Source organism: Neohortaea acidophila, assembly GCF_010093505.1.
Source record: "Neohortaea acidophila strain CBS 113389 unplaced genomic scaffold BDY17scaffold_11, whole genome shotgun sequence".
NCBI lineage: Eukaryota > Fungi > Ascomycota > Dothideomycetes > Mycosphaerellales > Teratosphaeriaceae > Neohortaea > Neohortaea acidophila.
The window spans coordinates 65,053-81,673 of NW_022985520.1; the positions used below are offsets into that span (position 1 = coordinate 65,053).

The 16,621-nt window shown below is 56.8% G+C and overlaps 9 protein-coding genes across 9 annotated transcripts; 3 read left to right on the top strand and 6 right to left on the bottom strand.

The window, feature by feature from the left end:
• Positions 1-270: 270 nt before the first annotated feature.
• Positions 271-1,926, top strand: BDY17DRAFT_256819 (putative beta-Ig-H3/fasciclin; the record flags this gene model as incomplete). The annotated part of the gene is made up of 3 exons (XM_033731631.1): positions 271-465; positions 511-645; positions 718-1,926. 3 exons carry the CDS (start codon positions 271-273, stop codon positions 1,924-1,926), a joined length of 1,539 nt encoding a protein of 512 aa, XP_033585920.1.
• Positions 1,927-2,217: 291 nt separating this feature from the next.
• Positions 2,218-2,848, bottom strand: BDY17DRAFT_256946 (uncharacterized protein; the record flags this gene model as incomplete). Its single annotated transcript, XM_033731643.1, has 2 exons — positions 2,218-2,427; positions 2,495-2,848. 2 exons carry the CDS (start codon positions 2,846-2,848, stop codon positions 2,218-2,220), a joined length of 564 nt encoding a protein of 187 aa, XP_033585921.1.
• A 394-nt stretch (positions 2,849-3,242) lies between these two features.
• On the bottom strand, positions 3,243-7,071 carry BDY17DRAFT_286018 (putative ABC/SMC5 protein). Its single transcript, XM_033732121.1, has 3 exons — positions 6,860-7,071; positions 3,914-6,807; positions 3,243-3,859 (listed from the first exon to the last, which is right to left on the bottom strand). The coding sequence occupies exons 1-3, from the start codon at positions 7,037-7,039 to the stop codon at positions 3,454-3,456; spliced, it is 3,480 nt and encodes a 1,159-aa protein (XP_033585922.1). The 5' UTR covers positions 7,040-7,071; the 3' UTR covers positions 3,243-3,453.
• A 266-nt stretch (positions 7,072-7,337) lies between these two features.
• Positions 7,338-7,890, top strand: BDY17DRAFT_257319 (ribosomal protein L24e-domain-containing protein; the record flags this gene model as incomplete). Its single annotated transcript, XM_033731675.1, has 3 exons — positions 7,338-7,388; positions 7,455-7,598; positions 7,657-7,890. The coding sequence occupies 3 exons, from the start codon at positions 7,338-7,340 to the stop codon at positions 7,888-7,890; spliced, it is 429 nt and encodes a 142-aa protein (XP_033585923.1).
• A 352-nt stretch (positions 7,891-8,242) lies between these two features.
• Positions 8,243-10,780, bottom strand: BDY17DRAFT_318800 (putative alpha-glucosidase; the record flags this gene model as incomplete). The annotated part of the gene is made up of 1 exon (XM_033736224.1): positions 8,243-10,780. One exon carries the CDS (start codon positions 10,778-10,780, stop codon positions 8,243-8,245), a length of 2,538 nt encoding a protein of 845 aa, XP_033585924.1.
• A 244-nt stretch (positions 10,781-11,024) lies between these two features.
• Positions 11,025-12,765, bottom strand: BDY17DRAFT_36930 (Alpha/Beta hydrolase protein). Its single transcript, XM_033738313.1, has 4 exons — positions 12,539-12,765; positions 12,013-12,471; positions 11,598-11,957; positions 11,025-11,498 (listed from the first exon to the last, which is right to left on the bottom strand). Exons 1-4 carry the CDS (start codon positions 12,582-12,584, stop codon positions 11,269-11,271), a joined length of 1,095 nt encoding a protein of 364 aa, XP_033585925.1. The 5' UTR covers positions 12,585-12,765; the 3' UTR covers positions 11,025-11,268.
• A 7-nt stretch (positions 12,766-12,772) lies between these two features.
• BDY17DRAFT_37070 (FAD dependent oxidoreductase) lies at positions 12,773-14,364 on the top strand. The gene has a single exon (XM_033738314.1). The coding sequence runs from the start codon at positions 12,934-12,936 to the stop codon at positions 14,230-14,232; it is 1,299 nt and encodes a 432-aa protein (XP_033585926.1). The 5' UTR covers positions 12,773-12,933; the 3' UTR covers positions 14,233-14,364.
• On the bottom strand, positions 14,292-14,881 carry BDY17DRAFT_313209 (PLAC8 family-domain-containing protein; the record flags this gene model as incomplete). The annotated part of the gene is made up of 3 exons (XM_033735695.1): positions 14,292-14,483; positions 14,544-14,753; positions 14,810-14,881. 3 exons carry the CDS (start codon positions 14,879-14,881, stop codon positions 14,292-14,294), a joined length of 474 nt encoding a protein of 157 aa, XP_033585927.1.
• A 608-nt stretch (positions 14,882-15,489) lies between these two features.
• Positions 15,490-16,123, bottom strand: BDY17DRAFT_313210 (PLAC8 family-domain-containing protein; the record flags this gene model as incomplete). Its single annotated transcript, XM_033735696.1, has 3 exons — positions 15,490-15,702; positions 15,771-15,986; positions 16,055-16,123. 3 exons carry the CDS (start codon positions 16,121-16,123, stop codon positions 15,490-15,492), a joined length of 498 nt encoding a protein of 165 aa, XP_033585928.1.
• Between the last annotated feature and the right edge of the window lie 498 nt (positions 16,124-16,621).

Consider the following 16,621-nt stretch of genomic DNA (forward strand, 5'->3'; position numbering starts at 1 on the left):
TCCGTCTTACGCAAGCACATATCACCGCCGAATGCCAAGGTTGCAGTCGGCAGGCGGCAGCATTTCGTGGCAGAAGCCCCGTCTCCGTTCCCCGACTGGAGTGAACGCGTCAGGGTGGGATCATCAGTAGTCGTCATCACTCGGTTTCATCCCGCCATCACCTCCCCAGATTCCAAGTCATCTGTTTCTCTACCTTGCTATTTCCTCTCCATTCCCTCCTCTTCGTCCCTTTGAATATCTATCGTTTCTTGATTGGTATTTACAACCAACATGAAGCTCACCAACCTGCTTCCACTGGCAGCCGCCACTTCGGCCCTGGTCTTGCCGCCCGCCGAAACATTCCAGGAAGTGGAAATCTGCCACCACGAACCCACCCCATGGTACCAAACGCTCGTCGGCGACAGCGAGCGTAGACTAGACGAGACAAAGGATGCACTGAGACGACTCGTCAGTCAAGCTACGGAGGTGTCTCAAGACGCTTGGGAGCGGGTCGAGGAGACGTCCGACGAGGCCTGGGAGCAGGTTGCTGACTCATCGAGGAACGCTTTCGACTATGCTCTTGAGAATGCCTATGAGGTTGCGGAGAATGTCGAAGACTCGTTCACTGAGACTCGGGATGGGGTCCAGGATTGGATGCAGTCGCATGTAGATGGCCTGCAGGACGCCATGGAGAATTACATGCTCGACGCTGACGAGCTCATGCTGGAGGCTGATGAGTACATGATGGGGGTTGATGAAGATGATCATCATGGACCACCGCCGCCTCATCATGGCCCACCTCCTCCCCACCACGGTGACCACGGACATCACGGTGATCACGGACATCACGGCGGCCATGGTCATCACGGTGACCACGGACACCATGGCGATCACGGCCACGACAAGCACCCCAAGGTCAACGAGACGGTGCTCAGCCTGATCAAATCAAGCAAGTACAGCACCATCCTCGCCAAGCTCCTCGACGACCACCCGAAACTCGCCAAAGCCCTCAACAGCACCGACTTCAACGGCACTGTCTTCGCCCCGACCGACAAAGCCTTTGAAAAGATCCCCAAGAAGTTCTTCGAGAAACTCTCCAAGAGCCAGGTCGAGGACCTCCTCAAGTACCACGTCGTCCCAGGCGTCTACCCCGCCAAACGCGTCCTCTTCACCCACACCGCCCCGACTCTGCTCGAGTCCAAGCAGCTCAGCTCCAAACACCCGCAGCGCCTCCGCATCGGCAAGGGCTTCAAGGGCCTGACGGTCAACTTCTTCAGCCGCATCGTCGCCGCCGACATCCACGCCACCAACGGCATCATCCACGGCGTCGACACCCCCATCTTCCCGCCCATCTCCGCCGTGCACGAAATCGACCTCTTCCCCGGCGAGTTCAGCACGCTCAACCTCGCCCTGCACAAGACTGGCATTTGGGACAAGCTGAACAACACATCTCATCGTGGGGGAGGTACTCTATTCGCACCCAATAACTGGGCCTTCCAGAAGTTGGGCCCGAGGGTCAACGCTTTCCTGTTCTCGTCGCATGGCGAAAAGTACCTCAAGGCCCTGCTGCAGTACCACGTTGCCCCGCAGAACACGCTCTACTCCGACGCCTTTTACCCGGAGAAGGACAATGAGGACAAAGAGGAGACTACCGGACGGAACATCCACGTCGATCTGCCCACCGCGCTGAAGGACCGCAGTCTCTCCATCGATATCACGAACTGGGGCCCCGTCGTGTGGATGAAGGTCAACGGCTTCACTACCGTGGCTGTCAACGATGTGGTGGCTGCCGATGGTGTGATTCAGGTCCTGAGCAGTGTTATCATCCCGCCCAAGCACGCTGCCATGGAGCAGGTTGAGGAGATTGAAGAGGGAGAGATGACGGTCGAGGAGTTGATTGAAAGGCTTGAGCCTCATGTGGATGAGGAGTGGAAGTTGGACTTGTAAACAACAAAACCTCCACCTTGGAATGATGATCAAAAAACGATTCAGGGCGTTGCGAGGGTTACGTCTTTCCATGAACCGATGCAAGGAAGTGTACAGATAGGTATGGAGGCAGACAGATCTGACTACCCTCTCTTGGTCTTCCCTTACAAGCTGCCTCATGAACGCCGTCCCCATTTCATGACATAGCCTCCCATCTGAATACAGCTAAACCCAATCATCTGCCGTGAGGCAACTCCATCCAATCTTAGCCGCGAGACACTCATCTACCCAAATGACACAAAGAGCCACGCCTCACCCCAACCTCGCCTCAACAGCCGCAACCCTCGCCCGATACACCCTCACAATCTCGCGAATGCGCGCAATCTTCTCAAACTCCAACTCCAGCTCATCAATCTGCGCAAGGATAGCGCGGAAACGCGCAATCTCCGCGTCAGCAACTTGCATCACGGTGTGCGCGCGGTCGTATTGCGCTGCTGTAGCTGTTTCCGTGGCGCGGTGGAGCTAGCATACCCACTCCCGTTAGCATTGCTTTTAGAAGAGCGGAGGAGTAGAGAGGGATGCGATGCACCTGCTCGATCCTCCCCTCAATAGCACCCATAACCCGATCGAAGTGCCTGGCAAGTAGTGCGTAATTGCCCGGATCCAGCAGCAAGCGGCCCTGACTACTAGCCTGCGAGCCAACGGGACTACGCACCTGAGCGTGCGCAAGGTGCTGGTGTTGGCGTAGAGTGGCGGTGTCGTCGGGCGAGAGGCCGAGGCGGGTGTCTTGGATGATGTTGATGGAAGCGGGGGGGCTGGCGGGGGGGTGGTTGGGGGTGGAGGATGTAGGCGGGGAGGAGTTTGAGGGTTGGGGACGGTGTTGGTGTGGGCGGGTGGAGTGCCTGTTGCTCGTGGTGGTACTGGGGCGGTGAGAGGAAGGCATGAGGTTGGGTGTAGCGGGCCATGCTACGACATTTCTCCCGGTGGGGATGGAAGGAAGAGTGATGGGAGAGGTGAGGTGGAGGTAATGATGGCGGCACGGTAGACTCAAGGGCGTGACATTGTCGTGGTTGCCAGCTACGGGAGGAGTGTTACGATGGCGGCGAGATGGAGGCGCTGGCTGCTACGCATGGTGCGGTTGCGGCGCATTGTATGGTTGATGGGCAGCTCGCGCCACTTCTGCCGCCGTCAGCTGGCTGGTTGGTCAACTCGTCTCGCTTTCAGCCTCTGTTGCACGGAGGCGTTGACGCTGCGGGCGAGATGAGACGAGGTGAGGCGCGAAGATTGCGGGGCAGTCGAGGAAGGCTGTCCGACGTCGGCTGAACAGGCCATACAGTCCTGGCGCTTAACGACACACGGCTTTGTTGCATTGAGAAATCGACCAAAGCACTGTTCATCAGTAGCGCAATACGCATCATTAAGCGCCGGATGAGCGCATGATTGGCCAATACAACATCTATCCTCGCCTGTTCAAACACGCACACACCGTCTCAGCCTCAAACATCAAAGCAAAAGGCCATCATCTCCCGCCTTATGAACGGTATCGCCTCAACCAGCAGCACTCACTCCCCTCCCACCCCTCCGCAGCGCCAAAGCCTTCTTAGCCAACACCCCAAAGTCCAGCTCGCGGTAGTCGGCAGGCATGTACTCGCCCGAAGCAATACAATGCACCTTCATATTCGGATGGTACTTCAGGCCGCTCAGCAGCTTGGGCGTGATGAGGAAGTACTGCGAGCCCGGCCGGCCGTCTTCGGCACTGGCGCACGCAATGTCCACCATGCGGCTGTGCACAAGGCGTTCGTTGCGCGGGTCCATGCCTTGGTTGATTTCGTCGACGACGCGGAAGGGCGCGCGCGCCAGCGATTGCAGTGCCATGAGGTAGAAGATTGTGCTGACCGCGCGCTCGCCGCCGGATTGCCGATGTGAGTCGAGGACGGAGAGCTGTTCGTTTTCTCTGTGGACATCTGTCAGTCATTGTCTTCATCCCCTCCACTCGTGAAAGCCATACCTGAACTTCACCCGAATCTGAATGGCCCACTGCTCAAACTCCTCGTCTTTATGCACCGCAACCTCGCCCGCGCAGTTGATCTTGTCAAAGTTCTCCTTGAACGCCTCGGAGATCTTGCCCACCAGCTCGTCAAGCTCCGGCTCCCATCGATTGCGAATCTCCGTAATCTCGTCACCCACTTTGTCGAGTGCAGCGCCAAGGTCATGCACCCGGCTTCGCCTCTGCTCGATGTCTCGCTGTCGGCGTTCAAACTCGTTGATCGTATTCTCGTTGCCTCCGCCGTGCGTCATCTCCAGCCTGGCTTGATGAGATTGGATTTCGGTCTCCAACGACTCCACCGTCCACTTCTCGCCAGCTTCCTTCTCCCCATCGTACTCATCGTAAATCTCCCGCTCCAATTCGGTGAAAGAAGCACCGAGGTCTAGGCATTTCTGAGCCAGCGCCTGTCCCTCCTCACGTGCCTTGTCTTGAATAACCTGCAACGCTTCTACCTCCTTCCGACGCTCGGTCAAAAGGCGCGACTCTTCTGCATGCTGCGCCTTGAGCTGCTCAAGATCCGAATTGGCTTCAATCCGCATGATCTGAACTTCGAGCAATTGCATGTGGAGGTTTCGGAACGCGTCGACGGCGTTGGCGTAGTCCAGTGCCAGCTGACCTTTTTCAAGCTGCAGCTTGTCGGCCTTGTCGACGACCACCCTGACGCGAGCTCGATAGCCAGCAATGCCCTCCATTGCCTTCTCGAGCTTGGCCTTTTGCGATTCTAGCTTGACGGACAAGCCGTTGAACTCCGACAGTGCACGTTGCTGCTTGTTCTTTTCGTCCTCGATCTCTTTCCTCTCCAAGTGGTGTTGCTTACGCTCCTCTGTCAGTGTTCGGCCTTCCTCCATGATCGACTTTCTTTCGTTGCCCAGTTCTTCAATCTCGCCTTCCGTCTCGCGGATGACACGATCGATGTCTTGCTCCAGCTGCCGATCGACCGGAACGTCGGTAAAGAAACGAGGCTGCTTCAAAGCCTGCACGCGTGTGCTGACGGCAGAATCCCCATACTCTCGCCGGCGCGTGATCTGATAGCTTTGACTTGGCGTCACCCAGGAGCCGATAGGACTCCCCTTCAGCGCATTGAATTGGGCTTCGTTGATCTCGCGCGGGGCATAGCCCATCTGATGGATGTTGCGGTTGTCACACAGCATGGCGAGCACGGGATCCGGTCCGTCGAGAAGATCAATCAGCCAGCCATCCAGACCGTACTGCCGCAGCTGCTCCTGAGACACATTCGGTTTCTGGAAAGCCGCCAAGGGTTGATTGGAGAGGCGCAGATTGACATCTCTCAGTCGCATTTCACTGATCTTGTCCAGGAGCATCTTCATGTCTGCCTGGCTGGTGAGGGTGAAGGACATTTTGTCGCCGTCTGGGATCATCGACTCCACCGCAGCAGCATGTCTCGGGCTTTTCAGCGTGCACTCCACGATGGGCGGTCCATACACGTCGCTCTGGAACGCGGTCTTGTTCCGCTGAATCCAGTCCCAAACGCGTGCGGCGTCGTTGGATGCACGCTTGAGTTTGCTGGCCTGCTGTCCTGCCTGCGACCTCAGACCCTCCTTTTCCTTGTTCCTCTCCTCGATAATCTGATGTCTCTGCTTGATCTGAGTGGCTAGAGACTCGCCACGACCCTGCAGCTCTCTAATTTTCTCCTCCACCTCACGTGCGAGTCGTGTCTTTTCTCGCATCTGAGCATTCATCTCCGCCGCATCAAACTCTTCGGGCGGGCTTTGCAATGCCCTCTCGATGCGAGCAATGTCCTGGTTGAGACGCGGGATGTTCTGTCGGGTAGCTTTGACAGTATTCTTCTCCGCCTCGATTTCATCGACGCAGCCCTGCAGCTTCTCATCTACAGCCTTGATCTTCCGCTCCACCTCTTTCACTGCATCACCGCCACGCTCAACCAGCCTGCTGCGATGATTGACGACCTTCTCCGTACGCTCGGCATATTCTTGCTTCTTCGTTGCTGCTCGCAAATTTGGCTCGACGCGTCTCTCCAGCTCCTTGAGCTCGTTCGCCGCGTCCCTCTTCCGCGCCTTCGCCTCCTTGAACTTGTCAGTTGCAACCTGGTAGGCCGGAAACGGGCGGAGTTTCTCCATCGCCTTGATCCTGTCCTTGAGCACTTCTCGCTCTCGAAGACGAGCGACGTCAGCCTCCTGCAGGCGGTGCCGTTCTTCCAGTGTCTTCAAGATCTCAATCAGGCCCTGCTGCTCGCTCTGTTGTGTCTTTTGCTGCTTTCGGAGCTCTTTGAGCTTGTCGTGCCATTCGCTCATGTACTCTGGCGCCGCTGCCCGCTGAGTCTGCGTGAGAAGATCGACTGGAGACAAGGCGGCAAATTCCACGACGCGATCTTGTGGCAGAAACTGGCACAGATTGTCGACTTGAATGGAAAAGCTGTGTGCGAGCTCCAGCACGCCCTTCCTATTCGACTTCCTGCCGCTGATGGAAAAATCGGCCTTGTTGCCCTCTTTGGTGATTCTCGTGCGAATGATCGGATTCTCCTCGCCCGGATGGGCAGCGAGCTCAATTTCAATCTCCGCTCTCTTCGCGCCATGCTTGACAAACTCGCCGATGTCTTTTGCTCGTCCAAGATGAGAGGTCTGCCAGCCGAGACCAAGGCATATGGCGCAAACGAGCGTGCTCTTTCCCGTTCCATTTGGGCCGATGATCATGTTGAGGTTTGGCCCGGGGTGAAACTCGGCGCGGGTGTATGTGACGAAGTCGGTGAGCTTCACCCGTACAATTGATCCAGGCTGATGCTTCTGAGGTGCGGCGGTGGGTACGGGGTCATTTGCGCGGCCTTTGCCTTTGGGTGATCGGCGGAAGCTGTCTGGGAGGAGGTCGCCTTCTTGTGTCTGGTTGGATTGTTAGAATGTGATGTGTCCAAGATATACGGGTGTGGCAAACCTCGGAACCCTCTTCCTCTTCTTCTTGTCCATCATCTTCCTCCTCGGGATTCAGGCGGCGGCGTTTGTTTCCGCTTGACTGCGGAGAAGCCTCGCCGTCCACGGACACAGTGAACTCGCTTTCATCGTCTCTTTCACGCGACCGCCTTGCCGGTGTGGCGAACTCTGCGAAGAGCGACATGACTTGGAGTGTGCGTGCATGAACAGCTTCAGAGAACGGCGAAGTGATGGCGACGCGTAGATTCCCGTCACCGCGTCGGAAAGCTCAATGCCCGAAGCGGACTAGCGCGGCGTTCTCATCAGTGCCAAGCGCGGGCGTTCCCGACACACAATCGGCGAGACCCAAATTCTTGCCGACATCAGTGCCAAGCCCAGCGCGCTGTCTGAACATCCAGCGACACCTCGATATTGTCTCTCACCACACAAGGCGACGAAGCCGCACCACTCCTCATCCGAACTCCACGCGCATCACCACCATCATGAGGACCTACGACGACACCTTCTCTGGCCAGAAAATCTACCCCGGAAAGGTAGCGCAGCACCGAGCGAGCCGTCACGGCCGTTGCCCATCTTCATCCTGCTAACTCGTCCGCCAGGGCAAACTCTTCATCCGCGGCGACAGCAAAGTCTTCCGTTTCCAAAATGGCAAGACCGAGTCCCTCTTCCTTCAACGCAAGAACCCTCGCCGCATCGCCTGGACTGTGCTGTGCCGGAGACAGAGGAGAAAGGGTATCTCGGAGGTAAAATTCACCGTCAAGGAATGGGGAGAAAGAGGCGACATACTGATGGCCATTGCAGGAACAAGCCAAGACCCGCCGACGCCGACAAGTCAAGGCCCAGCGTGCCGTTGTCGGTGCCTCGCTCGATGTGATCAAGGAGCGCCGCTCGATGCGTCCCGAGGCTCGCACTGCTGCCCGCAAGCAGGCGATTGAGGAGGGCAAGGAGAAGAGGGCTGCTGCACAGAGCGTCAAGAAGGCGGAGAAGGCGAAGAATGCGGGGGCTGCTGCGAAGGGACAGACTACTGGCCGGTGAGTGTACATCAATTGGGAATATCCTTGGACCGCTTTGCTGACGATCTGGCAGTGTTGTGGGCAAGCAAGCCGCGAAGGGTGCCGTTGCCAAGCCGAAGCCGACTACTCGTTAAGCGTTTGGTTTGATGTTTGTGGGACTCGACGACGGCGTCTGCGGATTGGAGCTTCAAGCTCCGTCCATCCATACCATGGCAGCTGGCAGATAGCGATCAAGAATCCATTGCGTTAAAGAGTGTCCTCAGCACCGGTTCAATCGCGTTCGATACTCGATCTGGCAGGCTCCCGACAGAACGTGCATTAACGATCTAGGTCTATATCCCGAGGATACTTCTCCATGACTCCCACTCCCTCATTCACCCCTCAGCGATGATATGAAACCGCTTTCGCCCCTGCTCATCTACTCGCCGCACCTCAACCGACACGCCCTCATCGCTCGAAACCACCCTCCTGCCATCGCCAACCGGAAGAATGACAGTCAATCCTTTCCCAACCCACGGCGGAACAAAAGCAGCAGTGTCCTGACTAAAACTCACCGCAACCTCCGTCGCCGTCGCCACATACCCAACCACAAATTTGGCCACTTTGGCCGGTGGCGGAGAGATACCATCGTCCTCCATCCACGAGCTGACGAAGCTGATGGTACCGTCCGAGTACTCCTCCGGCGGCGGGAAGATTTCCACGCCTCGCCAATCGTCCTGCGGGAGGTTGGCTTCGTTTACTTTGTCTCCTGGTGCTGCTACTTGTTTGTTCTTGCCCACTGGAATGACGCCACCGATTCGAGCGAGAATCGGGATGCTGCCTTTCCACGGACTACCGATTGTAGCCCACCGTCCAGCCGGCAAGTGTTGATGCGGAGCATTGAGATTCAAATAACCCAGATCGTCATTGCTTCGTTTCGGCAGGTAGATTTTCGCCTCGCTGACGCCCGCTTCATACACGCCCCCGACCAAGAGCGTATCGCCGAGCCAGTATTGCTGTTCACCGTCTTTGAGCACCTTGCTAGTCCACACCTCTGTATCGTTCTCGTACCCCCATCCTACCCACCGCTGCGGCGGTACGGCATGGAAATGGCTCAGCAGCATCAAGCTGTACAAATACGGAATCAACTCGTACCGCCGGAGGATCGCCTTGCGAATCTCCGGAATGATGTGCGGGTACATCCACGGCTCAATGACGTCTCCGACCAAATTGTCGTCCCCGGTTTTGAAGCAGTTGATGGCGAATCGCGGACTGTGAATACCGAGCTGCACCCAGCGGAGGAGCAGCTCAGGCGACGGCTGCGGGCCTTCGAAGCCGCCGATGTCGTGGCCGTAGCATTGCAGGAGGCACATGCCTGCTGTTAGCGAGAGGGCGTTTGCGCCGCGCATGCCGTCCCAGCTTGTGACGTTGTCGCCTGACCATGTTGAAGCGGCGTACCGCATTGTCCCTGCTGTGGCGCTGCGAGTGAGAACGAAAGGACGTTCGTGCGGTATGGCTTCCGTGAGAGCATCGTGAGAGCATTTGCCCATGAGTTCGCAATGCATCGCTCGGCCCCAGAGACCGACATCTCTTCTGTCGGAAGTGCTGTCGACATTTGAATCTCTGCGATGTGATAATTCTAGCTTCCAGTTGTCGGAGGGAATGGTGTACTCGTTATTGTCATTCCACATGCAGTCCATCCCTGTCTTACGCAGCTCCTTCACACCATTGTACCAGAAGTCGTAGCCTGCTTTGGAGGTGAAGTCGATATGTCCGCCCTCTCCACTCTCACCGCCGCCCGCGGACCAGAGACGTGCAACGGCGGAAGTCTTCGTCGTCGGATCCGTGAATAATGCACCGGCTTTGACAAGCTTTTCGTACTCTGGATGGGAGGCTAGGATGTAAGGTTTGATATTGGCAATCAACTTGATACCCCGAGCGTGGAAAGCGTCGCAGAAAGCCTTGGGATCAGGGAAGCGATGTCGATTCCACGTAAAGACATTGCGTGTTTTCGGCTCGGTCTCCGCCACCGTATAGCCCGACGACATTTGGAACCCGGAGCAGGGAATGTCGTGTCGTTCCAACTTCCTGGTGAACTCCATCAACGCCTCGCTCGCGCGGGGAGAGTCGAGCATGGAGTACTTCATCCCGCCTGCCAGGTATCCGAACGCCCAGCGGGGCACGAGCAGAGGGTAGCCAACGAGATCTGCATACAACGTCACAACATCCTGCAGAGTACGGCCGATCATGGTATACATCTCCAGTCCACCATGGTCTTGTCGATACACTTTGTAATAGCCCCATAGACCGTCCATCTCGCTGCCAACGGAGTAGGAGCCTCGCGAATGTGCTGTAGAGAAAGTGGCCACGACACCCTGTGGAGTCGCTCGGATGAGCAGCGGAATATGCTTGTACATTGGATCGGTGCGGTGGACGTCGTAGCCGAAGCAATCCGTGGCGGAGAGGGTGAAGTGTCGATTCGACAAGTCCATGGGCGCCGCTTTCTCGCCCAGGCCAACGTGGAGGCTTCCGCGGTGGTAGCGGGTGTAGTGTGCGATTCCATCGCCATCAAGAGCGTACGCGCGGAAGGGGAGATCGGAGTATAACGGTTCGTGGCCAGCGAAACCGAGGGAGATGATTGGGACGCCAGTCCAGTCTACTTTGGCCACGACGTCCTCCGAAAGAAACGTCTTCTGAGAGCCATCACCGTCGACGTCGAATGTGGATGGGATTGATTTTGGCTTGCGAGCACTCGGAAAGGGCGGCAAAGGATGTGTTTCGGAGTAGAATGTCGTTCTGAACAATCCCGGCCGCAGAGCTTCGAAGCGGAGATTGACGGGGCTGGGGCCGTCTCTACTTTGCAGATGCACTGAAGCATCACCTGTGGAGTCCTGCAGGTGGTACTTCTGGGGGACGAACTCCTGCTGAGGCATGGTTGACTCGGGAGTTGAGATGAAGGAGGAAAGATGAAGGTTACGCCAGACGGGCACGCGACTGTGCACGATGTCGCCGGGTGCAGGTCAACGCACAACTTACCTCAATGGATCGAAGCAAGCACGACCGGCCTACTAAGGAACTGCTGCGTGGTGCTCTGCTTAGGGTGGAGAATGGGGAGGAAGTGGTGACGATCGACTGGACTTTCCCAAACACGTGGGCGGATGCAACCAATCGCCAGCCGCGCTCCGCTTTCGCCAGACTCGACAGCCTTAGAGCATTAGACTGCTTTAGAAAGCAAGACTTGTGCGCAGAGTGACAGACATGTACCACGAGTCAAAGGCCTCACTTTTGAGAATGGCAAGGAGTTGACTCGAGGGAAGAAGTCTAGATACCCTACACAATGGACAATCTACTCACAGAGTGGTGAGATTCCGAGATTTCTCATTCGATTCCTCGAATAATCTCAACAGCACCTAGCAGACGATCATCGTGCTGCAAGGCCGAGCGCTTCCGCGGCGATGTCCCGCGGAATCTCCTTCCCTAGCAACCACCCAAGGCCAACGATGGAATCAATGTTGGCTCGATCCGTAATCTCCAAGCCGGCAAAAGAACTGAAGTGGCCGTGTGGACAGCCGGGATAGATGTCGACTTTGGTCGTCACGCCGGCTTTGGTGAGGAGGTCGTCGTAGATGAGTGCGTCGTCTCGAAGGGGATCTGTGGCAATGTCAGAATGGCGGCCCGCCTGTTTGCATTTGTGACGGTTGAATCGGCACTTGGCGTGATACAACGAGGTCGAGGCGAAGGATTACTAACCCATGCCTATGTGAACGGTCAGCGGAATCATACAAGTCGAGTCTCGAAACGCACCATCAACTTGGAAATACGTCTTGGGCTGGCCGGAAAAGGGAGAGGTGGCATTGATAGCGTAGCCCAAAGGAGACTTGGGATCGCGGCCAGAAGCCTTCTGCATTGCTTTGCGCGACTTCTTCGACAAAAACGGTCCATCGGCTTGCTCGTCGGCGGAGATGTAGTAGTTCTCGTAGCCCTTGGGCACGCGGGTCTCTTCCATTACGGAGGGAATGGCGAGCCACTGCGCTGTGATTGGGTGGGCGAGAGGTTCGTCTTGGAATAGTCGAGACAGGGCGGCGGCGATGGCTCCGCCAGCGGATATGCCTGTTCTGTTGTCAGCCTGTAAGACACACTCGAAGTGGCGAGAAAAGGCACACACCTCCGATGATGAACCCCTTCGACGGGTCAGAGTGCAACAGAGATCCGGTCGCATTCTCGGCAATCCATTTCATCGAGTCCAACGCATCCAGCTGGCTGGTGGGGAACTGATACTCCGGAGCCAGACGATACGCACAGCTCACCACCGTCGCTCCAAGCACTTTATTGAGCGCTCGCGCAGTCCGGGTGAACTGCTCGAGCGAGCCGCACACGAAGCCTCCGCCAAAGAACAGGGCGATAAGCGGTCCAGGAGCAGCATCAATAGGCTTATGGATCTTAATCGTGCTGGTAAATCCGTCTCGCATGGGGAGTTGATGGTAGCTTTCGTCGGCAGCGGGGATGGCGCCGGCGTTGTAGGCGTCTTCCATGGCCTTCATGCCGACACGCATCTTGTTCCAGTCGATGTTCGCCAAGTCGATCTCCGGGCGGGGGGTCGTGTTTACGACTTCTGCGATCGTTGCTGGGGACATGTTGTCAATATATATGCAACGGTTGAGATGCAGGAGGCGGCGCGCGGTTCTACTTACGATCCATGACCGATAGCCGGCTCAACTCTTCCCGTGACAACAACATGATTGAAGTGAGTGCAGAGTGTGCTTGGAGTGGCGATAGAGTACGAGTATATGGATGTTGGAATAAGTACGTCCGTGGGAATGGGAGGAGCGGACTAGGTTTTCCGGAGCGTACGGCGAACCCGGGAGGAGCTGAAGTGATTAAATAAACCCAATCCACACCGCGTATTCATAGTTATACGTCCCAACCAGTAACTTTGCGAGGCCGATTAATCAGCGCCGGAGCTCGTGCATATCACCTCCCGTCTCCGTCCAACACCATCGCATTGAACATCGTGACTCACTTGGTGCTCTCACCACATCCGATCCACGTCTCCGACAATCATTGCGCATTTCGTCCTGGTCGAATCATGTCGGTCCCCGATGACTCGATCCTCATCCTCGGAGCAGGCATCTTCGGCACTTCGACGGCCTATCATCTAGCAAAGACATATCGCAATCCGGACCGCATCACAGTCATCGACCGCACCGCGTCACCACCCGATCTTGCCGCCTCGACGGACATCAACAAAATCATCCGCGCCGATTACTCGTCTCGCTTCTACTGCGACCTGGCCTACGAAGCTCTAGACGCCTGGAAGACCTGGCCGGAACTCCAGCCCTACTATCACCAGTCCGGATGGATCATGCTGGATGGTGAGGACAGTGATCTTGCGGAACGCATACGGCGGGTCTTTCGGGATCGGGGGCATGATCTGACGTCGGATATGGAGTTGGGGGAATTGGATGAGCGGTGGGGCGGATGTTTGAACGGAACGGATACGACGGGCCTCAAGAATGGGTATTGGAATCCTGAGGCGGGGTGGTGTGAAGCTGCTGCTGCAACGGGAAGTCTGATGGAGGCGGCCAAACGACTTGGGGTCAGGTATGTGACTGCGGATGTTGTTGGGGTGGAACTAGATGGGGCACGGGTGAGCGGATTGCGCACTGCGAAGGGCGAGCTTCTGACCGCAGACAAAATCGTCATTGCAACGGGCGCTTGGACGAGCAGTCTGCTTTCTCCACTGGAAAACGAGTTGAACATTCCGGAAGACGAAAGAGTTGAAAAGCAAGCACAAGCTGCCGGCGTCGCTGTCGCACACTATAAAATGACTGACCAAGAAATGAGCCAACTCCGAGACATGCCGGTAGTCGTGTACGGCGAAAGTGGCGAAGTCATTCCACCACCTTTGAGCAACCGGCTATTGAAGTTCACCAATGCACGCACCTTCACCAACATCGAAACGACAAAATCAGGCCACAAGATCTCCGTCCCACCGAATCGAGACCAGCATATCGTTTCCGATCGGCTGAAACGCGAGACAGAAACGCATATGATGTCCAAAGTCATGCCGGCATTCGCCAAAGGCAAGACGGCGGATTACTGGCGAATATGCTGGGACGCGCGAACCCCGACGCAGGACTGGCTACTCTGCAGACATCCGGACGATCGACTGAGCAACTTGTACTTCAGCGTTGGCGGCAGTTTCCACTCGTACAAATTCCTACCGAACGCTGGGAAGTACATGGTGAATGTTCTCAACGGGACTGGGAATGGAGAGGAGAGAGACCGGGCTTGGGGGTGGAAGAAGGCTGGAGCAGGATGGCGAGGAGCGCATGAGAAGACAGCACCGAAGAGGGATTTGAAAGATCTCGATTATGGGGAATAGATGAGACCGAATGATCCTGCAACAGCCTCTCTCGACACTGACCACATCCAGCTTCAACACTACTCCCTGGTCGAAGCCCCTCCGCAGCCCGACATTACTTCTCTTGGGCCCCCCTGAGTCGAAGCTGATTGGTACGTCATGCCGCCCTGAGACTGCGAATACCCTCCTGCAGTCTGGCGATCCAAGGCAGCGCGACTCTTGACCTCAGTCTCCATCTGGCCGAGAGTGCAAGGCAAGCAGAAACACGCCGACTAGTCAACACGTCAGCCGGCCATGCAGCAGCATCTCAGCACATCAAAAACAACACTCACCAACCAATCGTTGAACGCGCTCCCCTTGATCCCAAACTTCTCCCTCACCTCCGCGCGCTTGGCACTCCCCATAATCCCACCGCAGTGACCGAAGAAGCAAAACGAGACGCATGAGCCATTGATGCACTCCGGGTTCTCCTCGCGGGGGTACTCTTCGAGGCGATCGTCCAGGCAACCGTACACCATAGCCGGGAAGAAGTAGGAGGTGAGCTGGAGCGGGGCAGGTTAGGTTGTGTTGTTTGCAGAGGATGGGGATCGAGACGCACGCATGAGCCGGCGCTATCGGAGCCGCAGTTGCCGCTGAACAGGCCGTTGCGCCATTCGCCTTGTTGGGCCATCTAGGAGGCGGATTGGTACTACTTGGGGTCAAAGGATGTTCTTCTGAAGAGATGATGCGCGAGACACGAGGCTGCGGGAGAAGCGAGTGGATGAGAGAGAGAGGAGAATCGAAGGTTATGAGCAGGAGGACTTCACCACGATATATATATCCTCATAGCCTCACGAACCACAACCGCATTCATCCAAAAGGCTGTAACAAATCCCCAGCGATCGCCTGCACGTGTACCGCATCTGGAAGTGGTCACGACGTGCAAGACTCAAAGTCCTCACGAACCAGCAACCGCCTCCGTGCAAGAGGCTGTAACGGTTCAGGAGAGATCGGCGCCGCGATACCCGGATCTGGTAGTGGGCAACGAGTCCGCCTGCACGCACAGCGGATCTGGGGAGTCCTCACATCCGGACTGCTCACATCGTGCACCACTACCCAATACGGTAATCCTCAGTTTAAGAACAAGGGTCCACGGCTGGGGACGCGCGAGCACACGAAAGCAATAGTCATACGCGCAGAGATAGGGTACATAAACACACTTCCATGCGCCCCAGTCCTAATTAAATGCCCACCACCTTCCCCCTCAACTCCACCACACCACTCAACACACACTTCACTCTACTTCCCAGGCGGGTATCCCTGCTGATCATACGCCTGCTGCGGCGGGCCCTGCTGGTACGCCATGACCGGCTGCTGCGGTTGCGCCTGGTACTGCATCCCGCCCTGAGGCTGCGAATAAGGCCCAGCCGAGTCCTGGCGCGCAACAGTCGCGCGGTCCTTGATTTCCGTCTCAATCTGGCCCAGCGAGCAAGGGAGACAACAGCATCCGGCCTGCGCACGCACCCGTCAGCCGTGATCCTCACACGGTTTAGCGACCACTAATTAGGTCGAGGACTCACCAAACAATCCGTACACGCGTTCCCGCCAATGCCAAACCTCTTCCTCACCTCCCCGCGCTTGACGCACGTCAGGATGCCGGAGAAGCCGACGCAGTGCACGAGGTAGAAGAGGACGCACGACCCGTTGAGGAAGTCGGGCTTGTCGTCGCGGGGGAACTGCTCTAGGCGTTCCTCAATGCGGCCGTAGAAGCAGGGCGTGCAGAACCAGCTGGCCATCTGCGGGATATACGTGTTAGAGGGATGGCGCGCTGGGAGAGGGGGAAGGGAGGGATTGGGACACTCACGCAGGAGCCGCAGTTCTCTGCGCCGCAGCAGTTGCTGCACAGGCCGTTGCGCCATTCGGCTTGCGACATTGTCGAGTGAGTGTGGTGATTGAAAGAAGGGAAGGATTTCAGTGCTCAAGAAGACGTATTTAACCGAGTTCTAGGCGGAGCGCTCGAGTCTCGGCAGCCTTGGGGATTCCGACACGGTGCAAAGGCGAATTGAAGAAAGGAAAGAAAAAAGCAGGACAACGAAACCAATGGCTGAAATAAATGAAGATGCGAGAAGGCAAAAATCGCGATCCCAGGCAACATTTTAATCAATCCCCTCAAACCCCTCCAACGCTCACATGCCGATCGTCGCCTCAGCTGAGAGTCGGTTTCAGCTGTACGCACCTGGGCCAGGCTGCAGGGTACGAAGCTTCCACTGATGAACGGCCGCGGAGGGTGGAAATTTGGGTCGGGAGGAGGTGCGGCTGGCTATCTTTGGCCACAGCTGGCCAGCTACGGGTCCAGAGCTGGGTGGCCTGAGGGCCGTGTCTTTTTATTGCTGGTGGCCTGATCGAGTTTCACGTCGCAACGGGCTGCACT